Genomic DNA, 21,228 nt, shown 5'->3' on the forward strand with positions numbered 1-21,228 from the left:
TAGCAGGAACATTTATTATTTGTGTTGATATGGAACAAAAACAAAATGAAAAATAAAACAAGAGGAAGAAAGACACGCAGGATCCTCATGTGTGAAGTACAGGAAAGTACTAGTTTTTATTCCTTCATATTCAAACTTCACAAACAGCGTGAACTTGTACAATACCTCAAGAGAGTGAAAATTACAAAAAAGTGCTGGTAACATTTACAAAAAAATCATCCTTACTTTTGCGACAATCAGTTATTCTTCCACTCCTTTTTTTAGTCTTTTGTATTAAGGCTTAATACTTCTGTATAAAGTATATGCAAGATAAGTCTTCACAGTTTTTTTCGAAAAAAAAAAAAAAAAAAAAAAGTCACAATATTATGTAACATAATGAAGCTTTTACAGCTATTTTTCTGTATAATAACAAATACACATCACTGGTAATTATACGTGAAATACAGGGCTTACTGTAAAATGGCAGGTAATGATACTGACTGCTGAAATAAAATTTTTTTTTTTTTCGTTTTACGTTTTCCTTAAACACGTTTATAGGAAAGGTTACATGAACGTAGCGCTGCGATAACTGAAGGAGAAGAGAATGAAAGGAATAGTATGCTTTAAAAAAAAACAAAAAAAACAAAAAAAACCCCAAAACAAACAAATAATAATAAAAAAAAAAACCAAGGGAGATCGCCTCCAAACTTTGGCACATCCCTTTGAATGTTTTTTTTTAGTTTTTAAAAAAAAAAAAAATGTCCCCGGAAAACATAATCAGGTTTATTTTGTTGTTGTTGATGTTGTTGTTGATGTTGTTGTTGTTGTTGTTGTTGTTGTGAGCGAGACTGGTGTAAAGTGAAATCATGCTGCGTAGTAAGGTGCTAAATCAGACGCATTAGACGACTCGACTTGACTCGACTTGACTCGACTCGACTCGGCCGGGCCATGATAAGGTGCATTTATAAGACTCAAAGCATGGAGGCCTTTTATATCCCACTAACAAAGTCAGTAATCAATAATCAATAATAATAGTAATAATAATAATAATACGAAGAATAATTTACAAAAGAACACAAAAACAACATTATGACCAATAGTCTCGAGGCGACCTCGTGAGTTCATGCGTGTTTAAACAAAAATTAAACAAAAATTCTTTCTTTACGCTGTATGTGTGTTAGGCGTGTGCCGACGTCCCGTGTACGCCTGTGCGTGTGTGTGTGTGTGTGTGTGTGTTTTTACATCATGCGTGAACGCTAATAGCGATTGTTGTTGCTCTGGTGATAAACGCGCGAGTCGGGTCTAATCCGATATGAGGATGATAATCTGATCATCGGCACATGCCTAACCTCGGGTGTTTATCGAGGGTGAGGATGAGAGATGGGTCTGAACCGAATGCGACACAGAACGAAGCGGAGATATTTTTTCGTTTTATTATCGTTTCTTTTTCTCTTTTTTTTTTTCCTTTTCGTTTTGTTTTTGTTGTTTAAAGTCCGGGGGATTTCCGTAAGCTGCACTAGTTTACAGATCAGCGTTATGAGAGCTCTAGCCCTAAATTTTTACCCTCATGCACACGGTTAAAGTGACGCGACAAAGCTCGCTTTAAATCACCTACATCACGAAAAAAGCGGTTTTGGTTTTTTAGTGCAAAAACACAATCGGCTGGCTTCAGCTTCAGCTTCTCGAGAATAACAAGCTCACCAAGAAAGATCACATTAAAGGCACATACTTATGCTTCCTCTAACACGCGACGATTTTGAGACGTGACACCTTTTATTATTATTATTATTTCTTTTTTTTCTTTTTTTCTTTTTTTTTTTTTTGCGACACCTTTCAATGAACACCACGAAGCGCTTATTACATTAAAGCCACTAGTTCTGACAAAATTCCAAAAAAATTCATCACTATTTTATGATTGCTATTTTATCGATTATTAATGAGCGTAGATTTAAAAAAAAAAAAATTAGCCGTAAAGGAAAGACTTTTTTTTTTGTTGTTTGGTTTCCTTTATGGATAATTTTCCGCCTGTGCGTGGGACTCGTTTATTGTCGCACACAGAAAAAAATCAGGAAAAACGCGTTTCCTATAAACAGGCTTTTACACTAATTACACTCGGTCGGATTGAATCTTTTTTGTTGTTGTTGTTGTTGTTTGTTTGTTTGTTTGTGCGAGCGGCGTTCCCGGGAACACGGCGCCTGCGCTTTTGGGAGCTGCGTGAAAAGAGCGACGACGGCAGCGGCGACAAACACCAGCGACGACCACGACGACGAACGGAAGGAAAAGTCCATCTACACACACTTTGCACTACGCCTTTTTATAGTTTAGCATACAGATCCAAGGACAGAGAGAAACTGCTGGAAATATCCGTGAACTTTTTATTTTCTCCATAAAACCGTTAACCGTGTTCAATTTTTTTTTTCCGTGTTTTTTTTTTTTTTTTTTGGCGCCGTGTTTCCGGGACGAATCTCCAGATCTCCGTTTCCACCATCTCCGCTTGGTTTCTCTTTTCCCTTCCAAAACGATCACGCGAGGAAACAGGAAGTACTAACGTCCGAATGCGCCTCGTTCCCCCGTGCCTTTTCGCTTCCTTTTTGCGTACGAATTCGAAGTCGGCGTGAGCGAGCGCGAGCCTCCGGGACGTGACGTCACGTCCGTACCTTTTTCTTTCTTTTTATGTTGAATTTTTTTTTTTTTTTTGTGAATATTTTTTAAAAAAAGACCCTCTTTCTCAGATCTCTCTGTGGTGCGAGTGCACAGGCAGCGTTCACTCTTCTTCACACCGACGTTGCTATAATAACGACTCAAATTGTTCTGTCATATATATATTGCTGTTTATCCAAGAAGACCGACAGTTATTTTAGTGCAAATCTTTTTTCACGTTTCGGAAAAGTGGCAGTCGGGGTTGTTGGTTGTTGTTGTTGTTGTTGTTGTTGTTGTTGAAGAAGAGAGTTTTGCGATAAAGAGCGTGAGACGACTTTTAGACGTAGTGGTTTCGGAAAATTTGCGTAAGAATTAAGTGGTTTCCCTGCATGTGTGTGTGTGTGTGTGTGTGTGTGTGTGTGTGTGTGTGTAGGTGTGTGTGTGTTTTAAGTAGGCATGTGCTGATATTGAGTTCTCATATCACGATATATTATCATGGGGGAGGAATAAAAAAAAAAAAAGTCATTTAAATTTGATTGATAAATATCCTTTAAATAAATGAAATGAATTGATTTGAATAAAAAATATTTAAGAATGAAAAAAAAAAAAGAAAACTATTTAAAAAATGAAAATTCTGGGATTAGATCCGCTTTTATTTAAAATACAGAAGGCACGCTTTAGGCTAGTAAAATCTTTTTTTTTTTGTTTGATTTTATATATATATATTTTTTAAAGTGTCCCCGATATCGATATCGTGATATTCCACGATCCTGATTATCAACACATGCCTCGGGCACGAATCTCACCTCCTTACGAATTTAACTGAATAAGTTACAGGATGTGTGTGTGTGTGTGTGTGTGTGTGTGTGTGTGTGTGTGTGTTTTAGTTAGTTTTTCTTTTTTTAAATCGGCGATTTACTTCGTGACGTGACGGACGCGGTGACGCCGTGTCCTGTGCTGCTTGTTTGTGTCTCACTTTAGTCCAGTGTTTGACAAGTCAAAAGTATAAAAAGAACAGACGTGTATATGTATGTATACACACACACACACACACACACGCACACACGCACACGCACACACTTTAAGAAAAAGAAAAAAAACCCCACTAAAAAACAATCCAACCCCACCTCGGAACAGCAGTCGTCACAAAGCAAACAAACGCACGTCAACAATATTAAAGATTTCAAAACAGACCAAGAAAACTCCTCTCTTTTTTTCCTTTTTTTTTTTTTTTTAAATCTAACTGCAGCATATGATTTAGGGTTGCTTAGTTATTTCTTTCTTGTTTGTTTTGTTTAAAAAAAAAAAACGTCAAATCTTTCCTACCGTTACTACGACAGCTCCACTCCTGCCAGAAGACTCTTACAGAATAAACCTTTACACATGAGGCCAGAATGGAAGGAAGGAGGGAAGAACAGGAGAAGTGAAAAGAAATGATGGAGACTATAAGTAAGTAAGTGCTTCTTTATACGTTGTTCTTATTTGCCTATAAGGAGGATATGACTATAAACGGGGAAAAAAAGAAAAAGAAAAAGATGAGTTCTGGATACGGACTCGGGATTTACAGCACTCTAATGTACATGACGATAAAACAGGGACGCGATGACGCTAACGGGGTCGAATGGATATAAATATATATATATATGTGTGTCTATATATATATGTATATAAATATATAAATGCGGACAAATAGCTAACCCATGTACGCTAAATTAACTCTAAATGAGCTCATGCTTCACCATAATATTGCCTTTATCTAATGACCACGGGCTTTACATTCTACTCTGATATCCACGTTTTTTCTCCACCCACGTATTTACACTACACAATAATATCCGTGTGGTTTTTTTTTTTGTTGTTTTTTTTTTAAATTTTTTTTTATAATGTCACAGAAAGAAACAGGGAATGTTTGGTCCTTTAGGTTGCCGTGACGACACACACGTACATCGTCGTTTGTTTTTGCGTGCGCGTGCGCGCGCGCGTGTGTGTGTGCGTGTGTGTGTGTGTGTAAGACTGAGCGAACTCACGCAGATGCTGGAAAAATATACAAAAACGTGCGTCGAACAGGCACTAGAGTTTAAATCACGTACGTGTTCTTTTTTTTTTTATTTATTCGTGGGAAGAGCGTGTTTGTGAGAAAAAAAAACTATAGTAATAATAATAATAATAATAATAATAATGTGCAAACAAACAAACAAACAAACAGCTTGGTCCTTTTTAATTTATCAAAATAAAGATAAAAAAAAGCGTTTATAAAAATATTTAGAAACGATAAGAGCATGACTAATTATTAATTCCACTAATCCAGTGCATTATTACTCGATTCATTTTTTATTGTTTTATTTGAGAAAACACAGTCGGCTGATTTCTGACTGGACGTGTGCACTATTGAGTTCGGAAATGTTTATTTAAAAAAAAAAAAAAAAAAAAAAAAAAAAAGTCAATATATTTTTTTCTTCCTAAATCACTGCACAGGTGTTGAGTCAGATTTTTGTTTTTTCTCTTGATGTCTGATTTGTTTCACATTTTTTAAAAAATTGTTTAAATAGTCAGGGTGTTGGTGTTTTTTTTTTTGGTCTCGGTAAGTACGCGAACGTTTCGGCTGGAAAAGAAAAAAAAGAATAAAAATTCTCGACAAATGGCGTGAAGACGTCTGCACGGACACGCTGATGCTCTTTGGTGTTTACTGGAACAATAATAATGGTAAATAAAACAATAATAATAATAATAATAATAGTAAGTACACCTCTTACACTGTTCGTGTGTTCTGGATATTGAAATGAAACCGGGACGGGCGGTGGGCGGCTGAGATTAGCGTTAACGTACCTAGCGTTGATACGGCGCACGTTTAAAAAAGGATTTTTTTGTTTTTAAAAAAGGCTAAAAAAAAGCAGAACGCAGTAAAAGTCGCACAGTGCACGTGGATCGGTTTGGACGCGCGAGAGGCTCAGAACGTCTGAAGGCCGTCGATGGTCAGGGATCGACGCGGCGTTTTAACACACACTTACAGCTACGGTAACGAAACCCTCGGACTGGACGCGTACCGAGACTCGGCTCTCACGCATCGGACGGTTTGATGTGTAGAAGTTACTCTCCACCCTGGACGCGTTTGCGTAATCATCTTTATAACGAACATGTCAGTTAGCTTCAGGATTCCGAACAAAAAGTTTCGCTCGGGTTAATGGCTTTCCTCTGTTACCCACAATGCCGCGGTGCTTCATCTCTATCTACGGAGAGCGCTGCGGCGGCGCTTTAGTGTTTTAGTCCGTCCGGCTCTCTCGGCTCGTCAGATGAGCGTCCGAAGATTTCACGCTGACGCTCGTCACCTTACAGATAGATATACGCTAAGCAGCCGTATCGCTGCACTGAATTCTGGGACTTGGAGCTTTTCACGAGCTAAACGTCAAACCTGATTGTTATCCCGTATTCACGTCCGCTGAAAAGGGAACTCGGGGTACGAGGCGACAGACGCCCCGGATGGGACCCGCGGCGGGGTGCGTTCACACGCTACGGAGAATTTAGAGACGCCAAGCAGCCTACAGCACGCGTGTTTGGAAAATCGAAAAACAATGTCAAGTGTCACTTTAGTATTGTGGGCGTGACCTGGCTGAAAAGGACACGCCCGGGTCAATCCGCTCGCTAATCCGTGGAACGCTATCACGGGGTCACATCAGGAACGTTTCACACTCCAGTGCTCAGGGTGGAGTTTAACGCCGACACGCCGCGCCGACGTGGATCTAAACCTCCCGAACAACACTGGGACGTGTCTATCTCCAAAAAACTGCCCGTTACGTTTCTCCGTAAAATCAAGAAAAAAGATGATTGAAAAAAGAGATTAGCGCCAGCATTCAGAGCCGATTCCTCCGATACGATCATCGATTGTTTTTTGAAAAAAAAATCTTTCACTCATCTGATAAAAGCGGAGGTATTCATCGCAGGGCAGAACGCGGAGAGGGCGCGACGGCGCGGGCGCATTCGACTCGGAAAATAAACATCTGTTCATTCAGACGCAGAAAAGGATCGCTGGAATGCTTTCTTCAGCGTTTGATTGATTTTATATGGGGGTTTTTATTTCATGATTAAATAGTCCAGAAAGTTTTTTTTTAAAAAAAGAAAAAAAACCCACCACAAGCCGAACTTTTTTTGGGGGGCTGAATAGATGAGAGCGGCGCGAGGAATGTTTGTGATTTCGCCGGGGGAATGTGAGCGATGAGTGATATTTAGACCGCGTTCTTTTTTCCTTTTCCTTTCTCTCGTCGAACGCTCCTTTTATTTCCTCAAGGCCGAGTTATTATAAAAAAAAAAAATTCTTTTTAAAAAGAGGGACGACTATAATACTGACGTCCTGAGACCGCTGGAATAATCAGCATTATAATACTTCTGTGGAACACGAAACGTTCACGGCGTACAGGAGAGGGACATGTAGGTAACCGATTACTGATAATAACGCTACTTTTTTCAGGTGAACTACGCGTGCGCTTTACGATACCGTCACACGAGCTTAAAGCGGCGGTACGCAACGTTCCATTTCACTCGTTTCTATTTCGATCCGTAACAGTAGTGTGTCCCGATTGATTACGAGCTCCGCCCCTTTTCTTTAATTAAAAAGGTCCACGTTGTTGTCGCTGCGATTGCGGTTCTCTTCATGCTTTAAAAAACAAACAAACAAACAAAAAAACCCCAATCATAATCGTTTACATTATTAATATTTATTTATATTGAGATCTTCCTTAAAGAATGAACGCTGGGAAATTTTCACGGACTAGTTTTGATCGACTCGTAGTTTATTGACTGAATATAAATGAAGAATTACCGCGTGGTCTGGCTTGTATCCTGTTAGGTTTTAAGTTTAAAAGTTGAAAAGTTACGTTTTATTTATTTTTTTTATATGTAAATTACTGAGCAGAATTATCTACCGCGCGCGCGTCCGGAACCCACGGTAACAATACTGTATGTGTTTTCAATATCGTGCAGCTGATTATCGGGACACGCCAAGCAGGGCTGATAATATATATATATATATAAATATAAATAGAAATGTATATCGCGGTACGATACTCTTGTCATATCGCTCCACCCCTGAAGTTCAGTAATAACCGTGAGGAGAATCAGACCGACGTGTGATACCAGCTGAGCGTTATTACCAGATAAAAAATATCTCAAATTGTACCAAAAAAAAAAAAAACGTAAGGGAGAGAACTTATTAGAGTTTTTACCCTGCGCCAACGCGGAGCGTTCCGAGATTCGCTTTCTTTTTTTCTCTTGCTAATGACAGAGCGGTGGTTAGCAGATGGCGTGCGGTTCAATGGGAATCGTATTGTCGGTTAATAAATAAATACGCATCAGGTAAAAAAAACGCTGAAGGACGTGGGATTGTGGGAGGAGGAACGCGTCTGAGAGGCTGAGGGGCGGGAGAGAAAAGCTTCACCTCCGCACACACACACACACACATATCGGCTCATGGACAGCCATCTGTCAGCTACACACACACACACACGCACACACACACACACACTGCCACTCGGGTACAATCTTCCTCCTGAAGCTGGACTTCTCCCTCGTGCTGATCTTTAAGAGTTGAGACTGAAGGAAACAGGCAGGTGGAAATCTTCCAGATCACGACACGGTTCTCAGGACGCTGGTTTAAAGCGCGTGGTCCTTGTGTGTCTCAGGGATGATATATACCACGTATATACCGTATAACTCGAAGTACGTAACGCCCATCTCTCACTAGCGCCGTCGCCGTATCGTCACGTAGAAGACGTGCAGGTGATTTAGTGCGCCTCGTAATAATATAATAATATACTACAAATATCCTAGCTCTAACCCTCTACGTATCGAGCTCTTAAAAGTTATTAACCTGTTTTTATCTCGCGCCAATCCCATCCTCGACCACGTGGAACGTCAACGACGATCCGATCCTAAAGACAATCCCGAGAGGAAAACTAATATCACAAACTAAACCTGTACTAGAAGGGTCTGCTGGATTATTATTATTATTATTATTATTATTATTATTATTATTATTATTATTATTTTACAGTTAAAGAGCTCATTAGATGCGAAAACGTTTATCAGCTTACGGGACGTACAGTGTGGGGGAATTCAAATAAAAATAAAAATACATAAATGATGTATTTTATAAATATGAAATTAAAAAGACGTTACGTTAAATTGTTAAACTGTTCAGGGGGGATGCTGGGTCCAAGCAAGCCGTATTAAAATAAAATAAATAAAAAACAAAATGAAAAGATATATAAGAATAATCTGATCTCAATTTTAATTAAAAAAAAAAAGTAGAAATATTTAAAAAAAAAAAAAAAAAAAAGATCTACAGGTCTAAAGAAAAATAAAGCCAATTATTACTATTATTATTATTATTATTATAAAAATATATTTAAATAGCTGGGATTATGTTTATAATCTAAATCTGTACTGAGAAAATCTGTGGAATTATTATGATAATTATTTTTTTTTAAACAGTTAAAGAGCTCACGAGATGCAAAAATTTTTGAGACTGGTCTCCCTGGTGTAAAAAAAAAATAAATGTAAAAACGAATTAATAAAAATGTTCGGGGGCATGATGGGCCTCTGGACAGTTTTAACGAGGTGTTAGTTAAACATTTAGGTGATTAGTTTGGGAATAATAATTTCTAATAATAATAATAATAATTTGGGATCGGTCACGTGACCCGCCTTGTCGAGAATATCGGGAGTGTAAAAATATCACAACGTCATAAATAAATATAAAGTCAATCGTAATCATTACAGCCCGGGGCATTCATCCGGAGAGAATGATTTTTATCCGTGAATATTTTTCACGTTTTAAACGGGGACGTGTTTTTTTTGCTTCCCTTCCTCGACTTCCACGTGCCTGTTCCGGAACAATCCAAATCCTCTTATTAAATTGGGGGAAAGAAAAAACGCTCGCATCAGCATGCAGGAGTGTGTCGTGTGCGTATCGGCGAGTGGATTAGGTGTGTGTGTGTGTGTGTGTGTGTGTGTGTGTGTGATAATTTCATATGCAAGCTCCTACTGCACTATTATCCGCTCTGATAAATGAAGAATAATCTGCATCTGTATCTGTAATTTTCATAAATATCTGTTCTGTAAGTCCATCAATCTCTCTGTATAACTGTATAAAGTGTAGAATAAAGATTTGTGGTTATAAATAACGTGTGTGTACACGTGCGTGTACACGCGCGTGTGTGTTTCCTCTTTGGAGTCGTATCGTTTACAGGACTGCGGGTGTTGACGTGGATGGATGGATGTGAATTCAGCAGCTGTAAGTAAAAAAAAAACAAAACAAAACAAAAAACACACCCCACTAATGTGATGTGACGTGACGACACGCCTCCATGTTACTGACGTCACGTTACTCAAATCCTTCATGTTCACGCGTCTACGGTAACATCGTGGCGATTAATTAAAGGATTTTCTCTCTAACTCCTCTTTGACACGTGAATCTCCATAACTGTGTCTTCCCAGTGGGCGTGTCACGACGTCACGGTTTCACGTCTACGATCGGACACGTTTCTTCGAATGCGTTTTTTTTTAAACATATTTCCATCTGTTAGCGTTTTATCGGTCCGTACAGGGTTTCGCGGATTTTTTTTTTGGTGATTGTCGCGGCCAAAAATGCTCGTCTAATTTTTTTTTTTTTTTTGCGGAAAACTACTCGAATCGGCAAAATCGCGGTCGCACGAAAACGTCTTTCGCGGTGACGTTTGTTGGAAAATGAGACGAGACCTTTTCGTTGTAGTCGTGAATCCGAGAGGGCTGAACGCGCGTCGTCATGACGTCACGTGACGCGTCTCGGCCCGGACCTGCGGAAAATCCGCGGTGATTTTGAAGAATTGCACGCTCCTCCGAATACTGCGGCGTTTCCTCGATCTCGCGTTCATTTCTGCGATCGCCAGATCCCGGACGGACGAGTACAGTACCCTCGTCTGTTTGTTTGCTTGCGACGACGCGTCACAGACGTCCGTGTCGACTCGCCGATCGCGTGCATCTCTGAGAGCGGGCGTGCGGAAGAGGGACGTCAGCGCTTTACTCCGCCCTGTCACGTAAAGATGACTGACGTCACGTCACATATCTCCTCGGAAGCACGTGTTAGCCTTCACCTCTCCGGGTGGTCGCTATCGAGAGCTGGCTGGTGGACGGGAATCGGCCAAGGCTGAAAAAAATCGGGGACAAAACGTCAGCCGTGAAAAAAAACCCCAAAAAAACCGTACGTACTTCTCTCTCTTTTTTAGGCGAATAAACGAAATGCGCCGTCTTTCCACAGAACCGACCGCTCGCTCAGCCCAGAATCCACGACGTTTTGAACACGTACGTGAAAAAAGATTTCTGCGGTTTGATCTTATACACGCAGAGCACACGTGAAGATCCTGAAAGAAACGTTTCCTCGTTTCATTTCCATCCGTCGAACCGCGCGATTTTCCGTCTATCGGACCGCCAAAACATCGAAACCGAAACGCACCGGCGGTAATATTCCACACGTTAAAACGTCACGATTATTATCGGCACTTCTCTACTCACAATATTTCACACACACACACACACGCACACACACAACACACACACGCAACACGACACACTTCCTCTACAAGACTAAACTTTAAAATCTAAGTGCTGACGTTGTAAAGCAGAAATACAAGGCTCGTCAAGTAAATAAATATGTGTGTGTGTGTGTGTGTGTGTGTGTGTGAGATTATAAACAGTAAACCGGGGCACTTTGGACAAAAATATTGAATACAAAAGCGGCGTTATTTTGGTGATTTCAGGGTTAAAGGTCACCACACCCTTACTCACGGTGCTTACATCATACAAGGCAAAACGGGGGGAAGTATTATCCTGTCAAAAATGATGATTTTATTGATTTTTTCTCCTCAAAAATTTGATCTGTATTTCATTATTGCTGGTCGTCAATACTTTAAACTTCACTTGGGATTTGTTTCAGGCAGTGATTAAGTTTTGCTAGTGATTGAATACTGTACAGTTGTTATTATTATTATTATTATTATTATTATTATTATTATAGCACATGGTGTTATGGGTGACAGTGAGTTGTAGAGTTTCATGCTTGGAGCTATACAAAGAGGCACTTTGTTGTCAAACATCTTTTTTTGTTTTTCGACCAAAAATAAAAAATTTAAAAAAAAAAGAAAAAAAAAAGTGTTGCTTATTTTATTGTGTGTACAGCATTTTGTGTGTGTGTGTGTGTGTGTGTGTGTGTGGTTTGTATTTTGATGAGTGTTGTAGCCTCTTTTAACCCCTTCAGACCCTGATTGGTTGTTGGTGAGGGGGCGTGTGGACCGGGTAACCAATCAGAGTCGAGCATTTATTTATTTATTTATCTATCTGCGCTGAGGAGAAGAGCATGAAAAGCATGAAAAGGAGCTGTCTTTTTTTTTCTTTTCCTTTTTTTTTTTTTAAATACATGAAAACGTGCTTTATAGATATGAATATGTACACACGTGTTTACACGAATAATAATACGGGTCGTGAATATTCACGAAGCAGGTCTGAAGGGGTTAAATTACATGGGAGTGTTGGATTAAAACTGTTGAGAACACTTGCACTTGCTCGTCGGTGGTTTCTGAATAACGTTGTCGGATTTTCGGATTTTGAGTATTTGAAAAATGAAACATACCAGCTTGTTTTTCTGTAAAAAAAAAACCAAAAAAAAATACAAAATAAAAAAGAAAGAAAGAAGAAGAAAGAAGTTTGAGATATTATTAGCGGATAAAGACGGTGTGAAGTTAAATATCGTTTCTGTGCCCAAAAGAAAACTAACTACCAGCTAGGAAAAATACAAAAACGTAAAGATCAAAACCTGACACACACACACACACACACGCACGCACGCACACACGCACGCACGTACTCACACACTCGCACAAGTGTACTCTATTAGCAGAATGGAAAATAAATAAATGATCAAATCCTCAAAAGTCATCTGAAACTGATAGATCCTGTAACTGTACACTGAAGAGAATGAAAACTGGAGCACTGTGTGTGTGTGTGTGTGTGTGTGTGTGTGTCCTACAGAAACGAAATCAAGCAACAAATCTATGTGAATAAATGTGAATAACGAACACATGACACCAAAAAATAAAAACTGTATTACACGCTGAAAATCTTTTTTTTTTTCCTGATAAAAAGTGTTTAAGAGAAAAAAAAACAAACAAACGAACAGACCCCAAAACGTCCGTTTCACGACGAACGTAGCGCCGTTTCGCTGCGACGCTGACGCCGCTAATACGTAATGCAAGCGTTCAGCCTCTGTTTTACGCTCTCGGGCGGACGCGCTGACGTAAAACCTCCGGTGTAGGGGGCGTGGCCTACAGCGATGACATCTGATTTGCATATTCGGGTTTGGACAGAAACGAGGCGTTTTGAGCGGGAGCGGGTGATGATTTACAGCATGCTGTAATCTGAGAGCTTCCGTTACGTGTTAGCGACGTTAGCATCGCAGCTGTAGCGCAAAGCAAAAGGTCGCGCTACGTTTGATCTAAGACGGACGTTCTTGACGTTTCCGACTTGTATAGATGTGTGTAGAATCCGGAAAAAAAAAACTTACACCATGTGAAAAGATATATATATATGTATGTATATATATATATATATTTATTTATGTATATTTTTCTTTTTTTAAGTTCTTTTTTGTTTAAATACATGAAGGTAAAGAGTCACGCTGAATCGTAACACCTCGACACAGACGGCGATAACATGAGACGGCGGTTATAGATAAAAACTAAACGGCGTGGTTATATAGAAGTGTACTGAGAAAAGCACGAAGATCTGAGAGTGTGTGTGTGTGTGTGTGTGTGAGAGTGTGTGTGAGAGTGTGAGAGTGAATAACAGGTGTTTTGCACCACTGTATTGCGAAAGCACCTTTACACTCTGTAGTGCATTTTGGTTGTTAAACGTCATTAAGGCTGGTTTTAAGGGCACAGACAAGATGGCCGATAAAAACAAGATGGCCGACAAAATGCATTTATCGTCAGGGTGTTTTACTGATTCATCCGTTTGTTGAAACGCCGTGCAGCTCGTCCAGTAATCCTCGTCTAAGCGATCAACGAGCGCGCTCTCGCGAGGCTCGGGCTTCGAGTGAATCACAAACTGGACCGCGAAGCCCGGAGCGAATCGCGATTCTGATTCGTTTGATTCACTCGCGGAGAGTTAAAGGTGTCGTTTGTTTCTCCAGCGTTCTTCACCTGGATGTGAAGGGCAGGAGGCTTCAGCGCTGAAACGCAGAGAGAGACTCGGGCATGTGCAGACGATCAGCTCTGGCAGGCCGGCGACGCCGTTGTCGTGGCGCGCGCTGTCGCTGTGAAAACGTGTGAAGTTCGGCTCAGGCGACGGATCGGATTCGTGCATCGTGACGGAGCGGATTCGAGGTTCCTACGTTACCGGGTTTTTAAAATTTTTTAAACGTAATACTGTTTTCTGCGTTACGAACTTCTCATCTGCTTAAATTACTACGCACCTGACGGGTATTCTTGACATTGACACGTTTGAAGGTAAGAAATGATGTTTCTGTGTGTTTAGGAGAAAAAAAGGACTGTAAATAAATCTAAAAAATGAACATCCGGGATAAAATTTTAGCGTAATCGCCGCTTAATTTTATTACATTTTTGCCTTAATCTTATGTTTAATCCTTGCTTGTTTTTTTTTTTTTTATCTAAAGCTTTGCTTAATTTGAGTTTAATCTCTGCTTCATCTTTTGATTTATCTTTTTAAATTTTTTGAATTTTATTTCAATGTTTCCTTTAATCTTCGCTTAATATTTGGCTTAAAGTCAGATGACTCTCTGAGAGGGAAAACAGCTGATTGTCTGTACTTCATGTGATTATGATCGCAGCTTTGCTCGTTCTTGAATCGCAGCTGTGATCTCCAGGCATTTTTTGTGTTTTTTTCCTGTTTGAACGGAATAAAATAAATCCGGATAAATTCCAGTGTAAGAGCGACTGTAGGTTTTGTGCGGAACTGTTCGAGAGAGAACTGCGAAGTTATTTATCCTCAGACGTTATTTCCTGTCGCAGAAATCACAATTCTTTTTAGCAGCTTCAGGTTGAGACGATATTAAATGATCACCTCCCGTACGCGATAGCCCCGCCTCCTTAATTCCTATTGGCTCACGGAGCCGAGGATGTCGGATCAGAGCGAGCGGAAGTGAACGGAAGAGCTATCTACTACACGCCCGACGTTCTTTCCCCTCCGGCGAATGGGCGTTCCCGGCCGCATGGCATCATACAGATGTTAACGGGGAGGTTCTGAAAAGGGGGCGGAGCTAACAAGCTGAATAAACGGGTGAAGATGGAGGGCTTTTGTGCGTCTCCACCACCTCCGTGCTGCACGTGTCTAATTAAAGCACACTGAGCTCTGGGGCTGATGTAATCTCAGTGCAACAGGAAGTGACATCAGTCCCACCTTCCTGAAGCGTACACCCATCTCACACACATCCCACACACACACACACACACACACACACACACAGCTGTGCATTCAAGCCCATTAATACTGTATGACGACGATATTAGAATAAAACATCGGCACATGCCTGAGCGCCTCTCACGGCCGGACGCATCATCTCCTGCATGTGTGTGTGTGTGTGCGTGTGTGTGTGTGTGTGTGTGTGTGTGTGTGATCAGAGTGGACCGAGGCCTGACGCTGCGTCGCGCTCTGGGGGTGTGTGTTATTTATTTCATTTGCTGTGATTGTTCTTGTGAAGTTGTGAAACTGTGCCGGCGGATACCACACACACACACACACACACACACACACACACACACACACACACACACACACACCAAATGCAGTACCTGCACTGCACATTGCGAAGGAAGCCCTGCAGTTCAGGTGTCTCTCTCTCTCACACACACACACACACACACACACACCATCTCTACACAACACAATAATAAGCTGCACAACCAAAAACACAACCGCCTCTACAACACGATTTAGGTTCACACACACACACACACACACACACACACACACACACACAAACGTTTTGTTTTTCGGATGTTGTTTGGTATGAACGCCTCACCATGTGTGTGTGTGTGTATCAGCGTACGAGACTGCTGGTGGGCGATGCAGAGAGATTTTAAAACAAAACCACACACACTTACACACTTACACACTTACACACTCTCTCAAACACACACACCGTGCTTCAGATTTAAATAGGAAGAAAAAACAAAAACAAAAACACACACAGCCACCAAAACAAACACAGCACAAGTGAATACTAGCGAGCGCTAAATAACAAAAGCAGAAACACTTAATCAGCATCATCATCATCATCATCATCATCATCATCTCGTAAAAAAAAGCAAGAAAACGAGTGAAAAGAGACAGAAACAAAGCGACTCGAACACAAATCTCTCAACTCATTTTAGATAAAAAACACTTTCTCTCTCTCTCTCTCTAAAAACTAGAACATCTGTGGTAACAGTAGTGCACTTATGGGTTTCTGCAGTGCAAAACGTAGACGTGAGAAAAAAACCATGCAGTCCTTTTCCTCAAAAAAACAAACAAAACCAAAACAAACAAACAAAAAAGAAAAAAATATCATTTTTCCTTTAAAACCAACCAAGCAGGAAAAAATACAAATCAGTTTAAACAATTTCATGAAGCACAGGCGTTTAAAAGTGTGCAAAGTAACACTCTGTTGTTGTTGTTGTTGTTGTTGTTGATGTTTTTCAATAATCGAACATATTATTATTCTTTATTATTTCTTTCTTTTTGGAACTGCGTTATTATTACGATTGCTTTTTGTTGTTGTCACGAACAGCGTGTGGACGTGAAGAGAGCGAGCGGCGGACTGAAGCCGAGGAGCGGCGCGGAAACCACGGCCTCCGTCTCCTCCTCTCACACACACACACACACACACACACACACAGGGCTGTGTTTATACACACACACACACACACAAATATTTCATTTCCTACAGGGGCGCTGATCTAGTGACTCAAACTGGCAACCTGGATGCTGCAATGCATTGTGGGGAAATAGTGCACTATTTAGTGAACAGGGCGAGATTTTGGACGTGTCTCTTTCTCTCTCCGTCTCCTTACGCTCTTTTTTTGGACCGCTAGATTTTAGTTTAGATAAAGAGATCCTAAAATAGTGCACGTAGAGTGTGATTTGGGACACGCCCCTATCTCTTTCGTTTTAAACCCCCCCCCCACACACACACTATACAGGGGTTAGGGATCATGAGTAGTGCACTTCAGTCTGCAATTCATTTGTATTTTATTGTATTTAGGGTTCAGTCTTCACAAATATCAGGGATGGGTACTCAATACCAGCTCGGCTCGACACTAACCTGCTGCGGTGCATTGTGGGGGTTTTACGACTCCTGAAAAATAGTGCATGAGACGGGAGATGGGAGAGGGTGTCGGTTTGGGACACGTCCCATTTTCTCTCTCAGTGCTTTCTCCCCCCCCACTAGATAGGGCTCAGGGATCAAGAGTACTAGAGTAGTGCACTTCATTCTGTGATAATCTGGGCTTTGTTTTGCAAATAAAATAGCGCGGTGCATTGTGGGTAACGGGCTCCAGCCAGGTCTGACACCATTGTGGGAATTTACAAGTACGAAATTTTCCATGACTCTTAAAATAGATACACAGGGTGTGGTTTCTGACACGCCTCTCTCTCTCTCTCTCTCTCTCTTTAGGGACACTAGATAGGGTTTAGCGATCAGAAGTAGTGCACTTCATTCAGGAATGGATTTTGATTGGTTTTTTATTTTTACCGACCCACAGCGGTGCATTGTGGGAATTTACGAGTACGAAATTTTCCATGACTCTTAAAATAGTGCACGAAAGAGGAGATAAAGCGTGGTCTCGGACATCTCTCTCTCTCTCTCTCTCTCTTTCTCTCTTTCTTACACTTCCTACTTCTTTTCTCATTCAGTGGGCTACTACATAGGGCTTAGGGATCAAAAGTAGTGCACTTCACGTCAGGAATGAATGTGAATTTCATTGTGTTGATAATCTGGGCTCTGTTTTGTTTTTCTTTAAGATGTGGTTTTGAACATGCCCCCCTCCCTCCCTCCCTCCCTCTCTCTTTCAGTCTGTCTCTAACTTTCTCTTCCTGTCTTGTGAGCCGAGGTCCGTTTGAGCCACTAGATAGGGCTTAGGGATCAGAAGTAGTGCACTCCAGTCAGGAACAGATCCTAGAAACAAACGGAAAAAACCCCAAACAAACGAAAAGAGGGGGGGGGGGGGAAGGATCGGGCTTATTCATTTATTTAAAAATCTCCCTACAAAGCATGATGGATTCTGGGTAAACTATTCTTCTGCAGTGCATTGTGGGATTTCACGAGTCAAAAAAAGAAAGTTTTATATAAAATGGCTCTCGATAGAGTAAGTGCACTAGATAGTGAAGGGGGCGTGTTTTTCCGGCTAGTCCTCGCTCGCTTTCTCTCTCTTTTTCCTTCTCACACGGTTTGTGCTTCCTGTTAGCCAAAAAAAAAAAAAGAAGAAGAAGAAAAAAAAAAAGAAGAGATCTCACGCCGGGCCGTTTGAGCCACTAGATGGGGCTTAGGGATCAGGAGTAGTGCACTTCAGTCGCCCCACCCGGCCAAACAGCTGAGTCACGGCGGACGTCACTAACAGGAAGCAGCTTCGTCTTTTCCTTTTTTTTTTTTCCTTTTGAAAGTCCTTTTTCCTTTTTTTACATTTCCTGCTGTATTTCGGGACTTTGGGTTATTTGTGTCCGGGTCGCTCACCGGCTCGGCGTCAGCAGCTGGTGGAGTAGTGAGAACAGTGAGAAAAGCTTCAGCGTGCCGCGTCGGGGTGTAACAGTCTGAACGCGGGAGTGTGTGGAGCAGCCGCTGACGCCGGGGCTGGCGTTTATGTTTACGTTTATGTTTACGTACCGGATTTGTTGTTTTTTTTTTTAAAAAAAACATTTATTTCAATCATGGAGCGATGAGAAAGTCAAAAATGTTTTCATTAAAATAAAATAAAAAGAACCCTCTGTTGTTCCTGGGCTTCTTTTATTTTTTTCTTGTTTAGGAAGCGGTCAAATAACAGTCTTTATTTATTTATTTATTTATTTATTTATTTATTTATTTATTTCAGTGGCAGTGTTCGCAAAAATGGATTCTCAAAGCTCAAATACTGACGAACCAAACACGACCCAAACCCTCGTTCTGTAAACTCCACTCGAGCCGTCTGAAGGGAATGACGGGGGAAGTGGAAAAGAGGTCGGGGAGGACAGGGGAGGAGTGTGTGTGTGTGTGTGTGTGTGTGTGTGTGTGTGTGGGCGGGGCGGGGGCGAGGAGGGGGGGAGGATACGGACGCGATATAAAATGTAAAAGAAAAACATCATAAAGGGAGTTTAACGTTCTTTTCCTTACGATGACCCGAATCGACCTCCGCAGCACATCGTTTAATCCGTTTAATAAATAAAACCCAGTGTCCGGTTCTGATCCGACGTAATAAAAGGCAAACGCGTGACCGTCTTCGCTTTTCCGACCAATCCGATGTTGTTGTTGTTTTTTTTTTTAAAAAGGTTTACCACAGTAATCAGGACGCCGTCAGCATCCAGTACGGTCTACATGGGAAAAACGGTTAAAAATTTCACGGTTTTGCACACACACACGCACACACACACACACACACACACACACACACACATACACACACACTCCACATACGCACACATACGATACAACTCACTCTACTGTATGTAAGTGTATAAGTAGTCTGTGTGTGTATATATATATATATATATATACATACATATATATATATATATATAAGCGCACGCGCGCGTGTGTGTGTGTGTGGTGTGTGTGTGTATCTTTCGCAGGCCTTTCGGTAGTGTTCAACACATAAATCAGTAAGGAAATCATACATTTAGAGGCCAGTAGTTTGGATCCAGCCAGTGGATCATTCGCCAACTACACAGCCTTAAGGCCACCATCTATGGTTTTTTTAATTCTTTAAGAATAACGACAAAAAACGACAAAATTTAAAAAAAAAAAGAAAAAGAAAAAGAACTTTTTGTTTTCTGGGAAAACTCAACTCAATGTGCCAGTGTCTATACTCATTACTCTTCATGCCCCCAATTTTAGGGAAAACAAACAAACAAAACAAAACAAAACAAAACAAAACAAAAATCTAGTGCCATTATTTTTCTTTTCATTCTTTTTTGTTTAAAAAGTTTTTTTTTTTGAAAACTTTTTGTCGATATATATATAGATATATATATATATATATGTATATTTTCCGTACTTATCCGTCGGAGACGTGCTTACGCATGTGGTCGTTGAAGTGCTCGATTTGGTCGAACTTGACCGGGCACACAGAGCACATGTAGGTCGTCGCTTCCTGGCAGCTCGCCTCGGAGGCCACGCCCACTCCGGTTCCGCTGACTCCTCCCCCGGCTCCGCCTCCTCCCACCGGCATGGCCAGAGCCACGACTCCCGGGCCAGGTTCGGGGACGGCCATCTGCACCGGGATGGAAGTGGGGCCTGCCGGGTTGGCGCCGGAGACCCCGGTGACGACCCCGGTCACCCCGGTGACGACCCCGGTGACCCCGGTGACGACCCCGGTGACCCCGGGCGCGGTGCTGTGCAGCGCCATGTGCCTCTCCAGCAGGGTCTTGTGGGAGAACTTCTTCTTGCAGATGTAGCACTCGTAGGACTTCTCGCCGCGGTGCAGGCGCATGTGCACGTTGAGCGAGCTCTTCTGCGTGAAGCGCTTGTTGCAGATGCTGCACTGGTAGGCGCGCACGCCCGTGTGGGTCACCATGTGCTTGATCAGGTAATCCTTCAGGGAGAACGAGCGCCAGCAGATGCTGCACTGGTGCGGCTTCTCACCTGCGCGGGGTAAAGAGAAAAAAATTATCTCCGTTTTAATTCACATGACATTTCTAACGGTGTTTCCTGACGACGTCTAGACGTCTATAAGACGTTTCGTCCGTGTCACGAATGAATATTCATGAGCACAGGAAGTGACGTCGCTGTTCCTAGGACATGACAGCTTATGAATCTCACTCAAACCAACCTCTCTCTCTCTCTGTGTCTCTCTCTGTGTCTCTCTCTGTGTGTCTCTCTCTGTGACTCTCTCTCTGTGTGTCTCTCTCTGTGTCACTCTCTCTGTGTGTCTCTCTCTGTGTCTCTCTCTGTGTGTGTCTCTCTCTGTGACTCTCTCTCTGTGTGTCTCTCTCTGTGTGTCTCTCTCTGTGACTCTCTCTCTGTGTGTCTCTCTCTGTGTGTCTCTCTCTGTGTCTCTCTCTCTGTGTCTCTCTCTGTGTCTCTCTCTATCTCTCTCTGTGTGTCTCTCTCTGTGACTCTCTCTCTCTGTGTCTCTCTCTGTGTCTCTCTCTGTGTCTCTCTCTCTGTGTGTCTCTCTCTGTGACTCTCTCTCTGTGTCTCTCTCTGTGTGTCTCTCTCTGTGACTCTCTCTGTGTCTCACTCTCTGTGTCTCTCTCTCTGTGTGTCTCTCTCTGTGTCTCTCTCTGTGTGTCTCTCTCTGTCTCTCTCTCTCTGTGTTTCTCTCTGTGTCTCTCTCTATGTCTCTCTCTCTGTGTCTCTCTCTGTGTCTCTCTCTCTGTGTCTCTCTCTGTGTTTCTCTGTGT

General features: G+C 41.6%; 1 protein-coding gene across 3 annotated transcripts in view; it reads right to left on the reverse strand.

Annotated features, from left to right (window-relative positions):
• Window positions 1-92: 92 nt before the first annotated feature.
• zbtb20 (zinc finger and BTB domain containing 20) overlaps window positions 93-21,228 on the reverse strand; it is a 95,456-nt gene continuing 74,320 nt past the window's right edge. For all 3 annotated transcript variants that reach the window (XM_053618113.1, XM_053618115.1, XM_053618114.1), the window contains one exon: window positions 93-20,467. In XM_053618113.1, the coding sequence (XP_053474088.1) occupies window positions 19,881-20,467 (587 nt within the window). In that variant the 3' untranslated portion in view covers window positions 93-19,880. The remainder of the gene's footprint in view (window positions 20,468-21,228) is intronic.

This window comes from Ictalurus furcatus, chromosome 28 (assembly GCF_023375685.1).
Source record: "Ictalurus furcatus strain D&B chromosome 28, Billie_1.0, whole genome shotgun sequence".
NCBI lineage: Eukaryota > Metazoa > Chordata > Actinopteri > Siluriformes > Ictaluridae > Ictalurus > Ictalurus furcatus.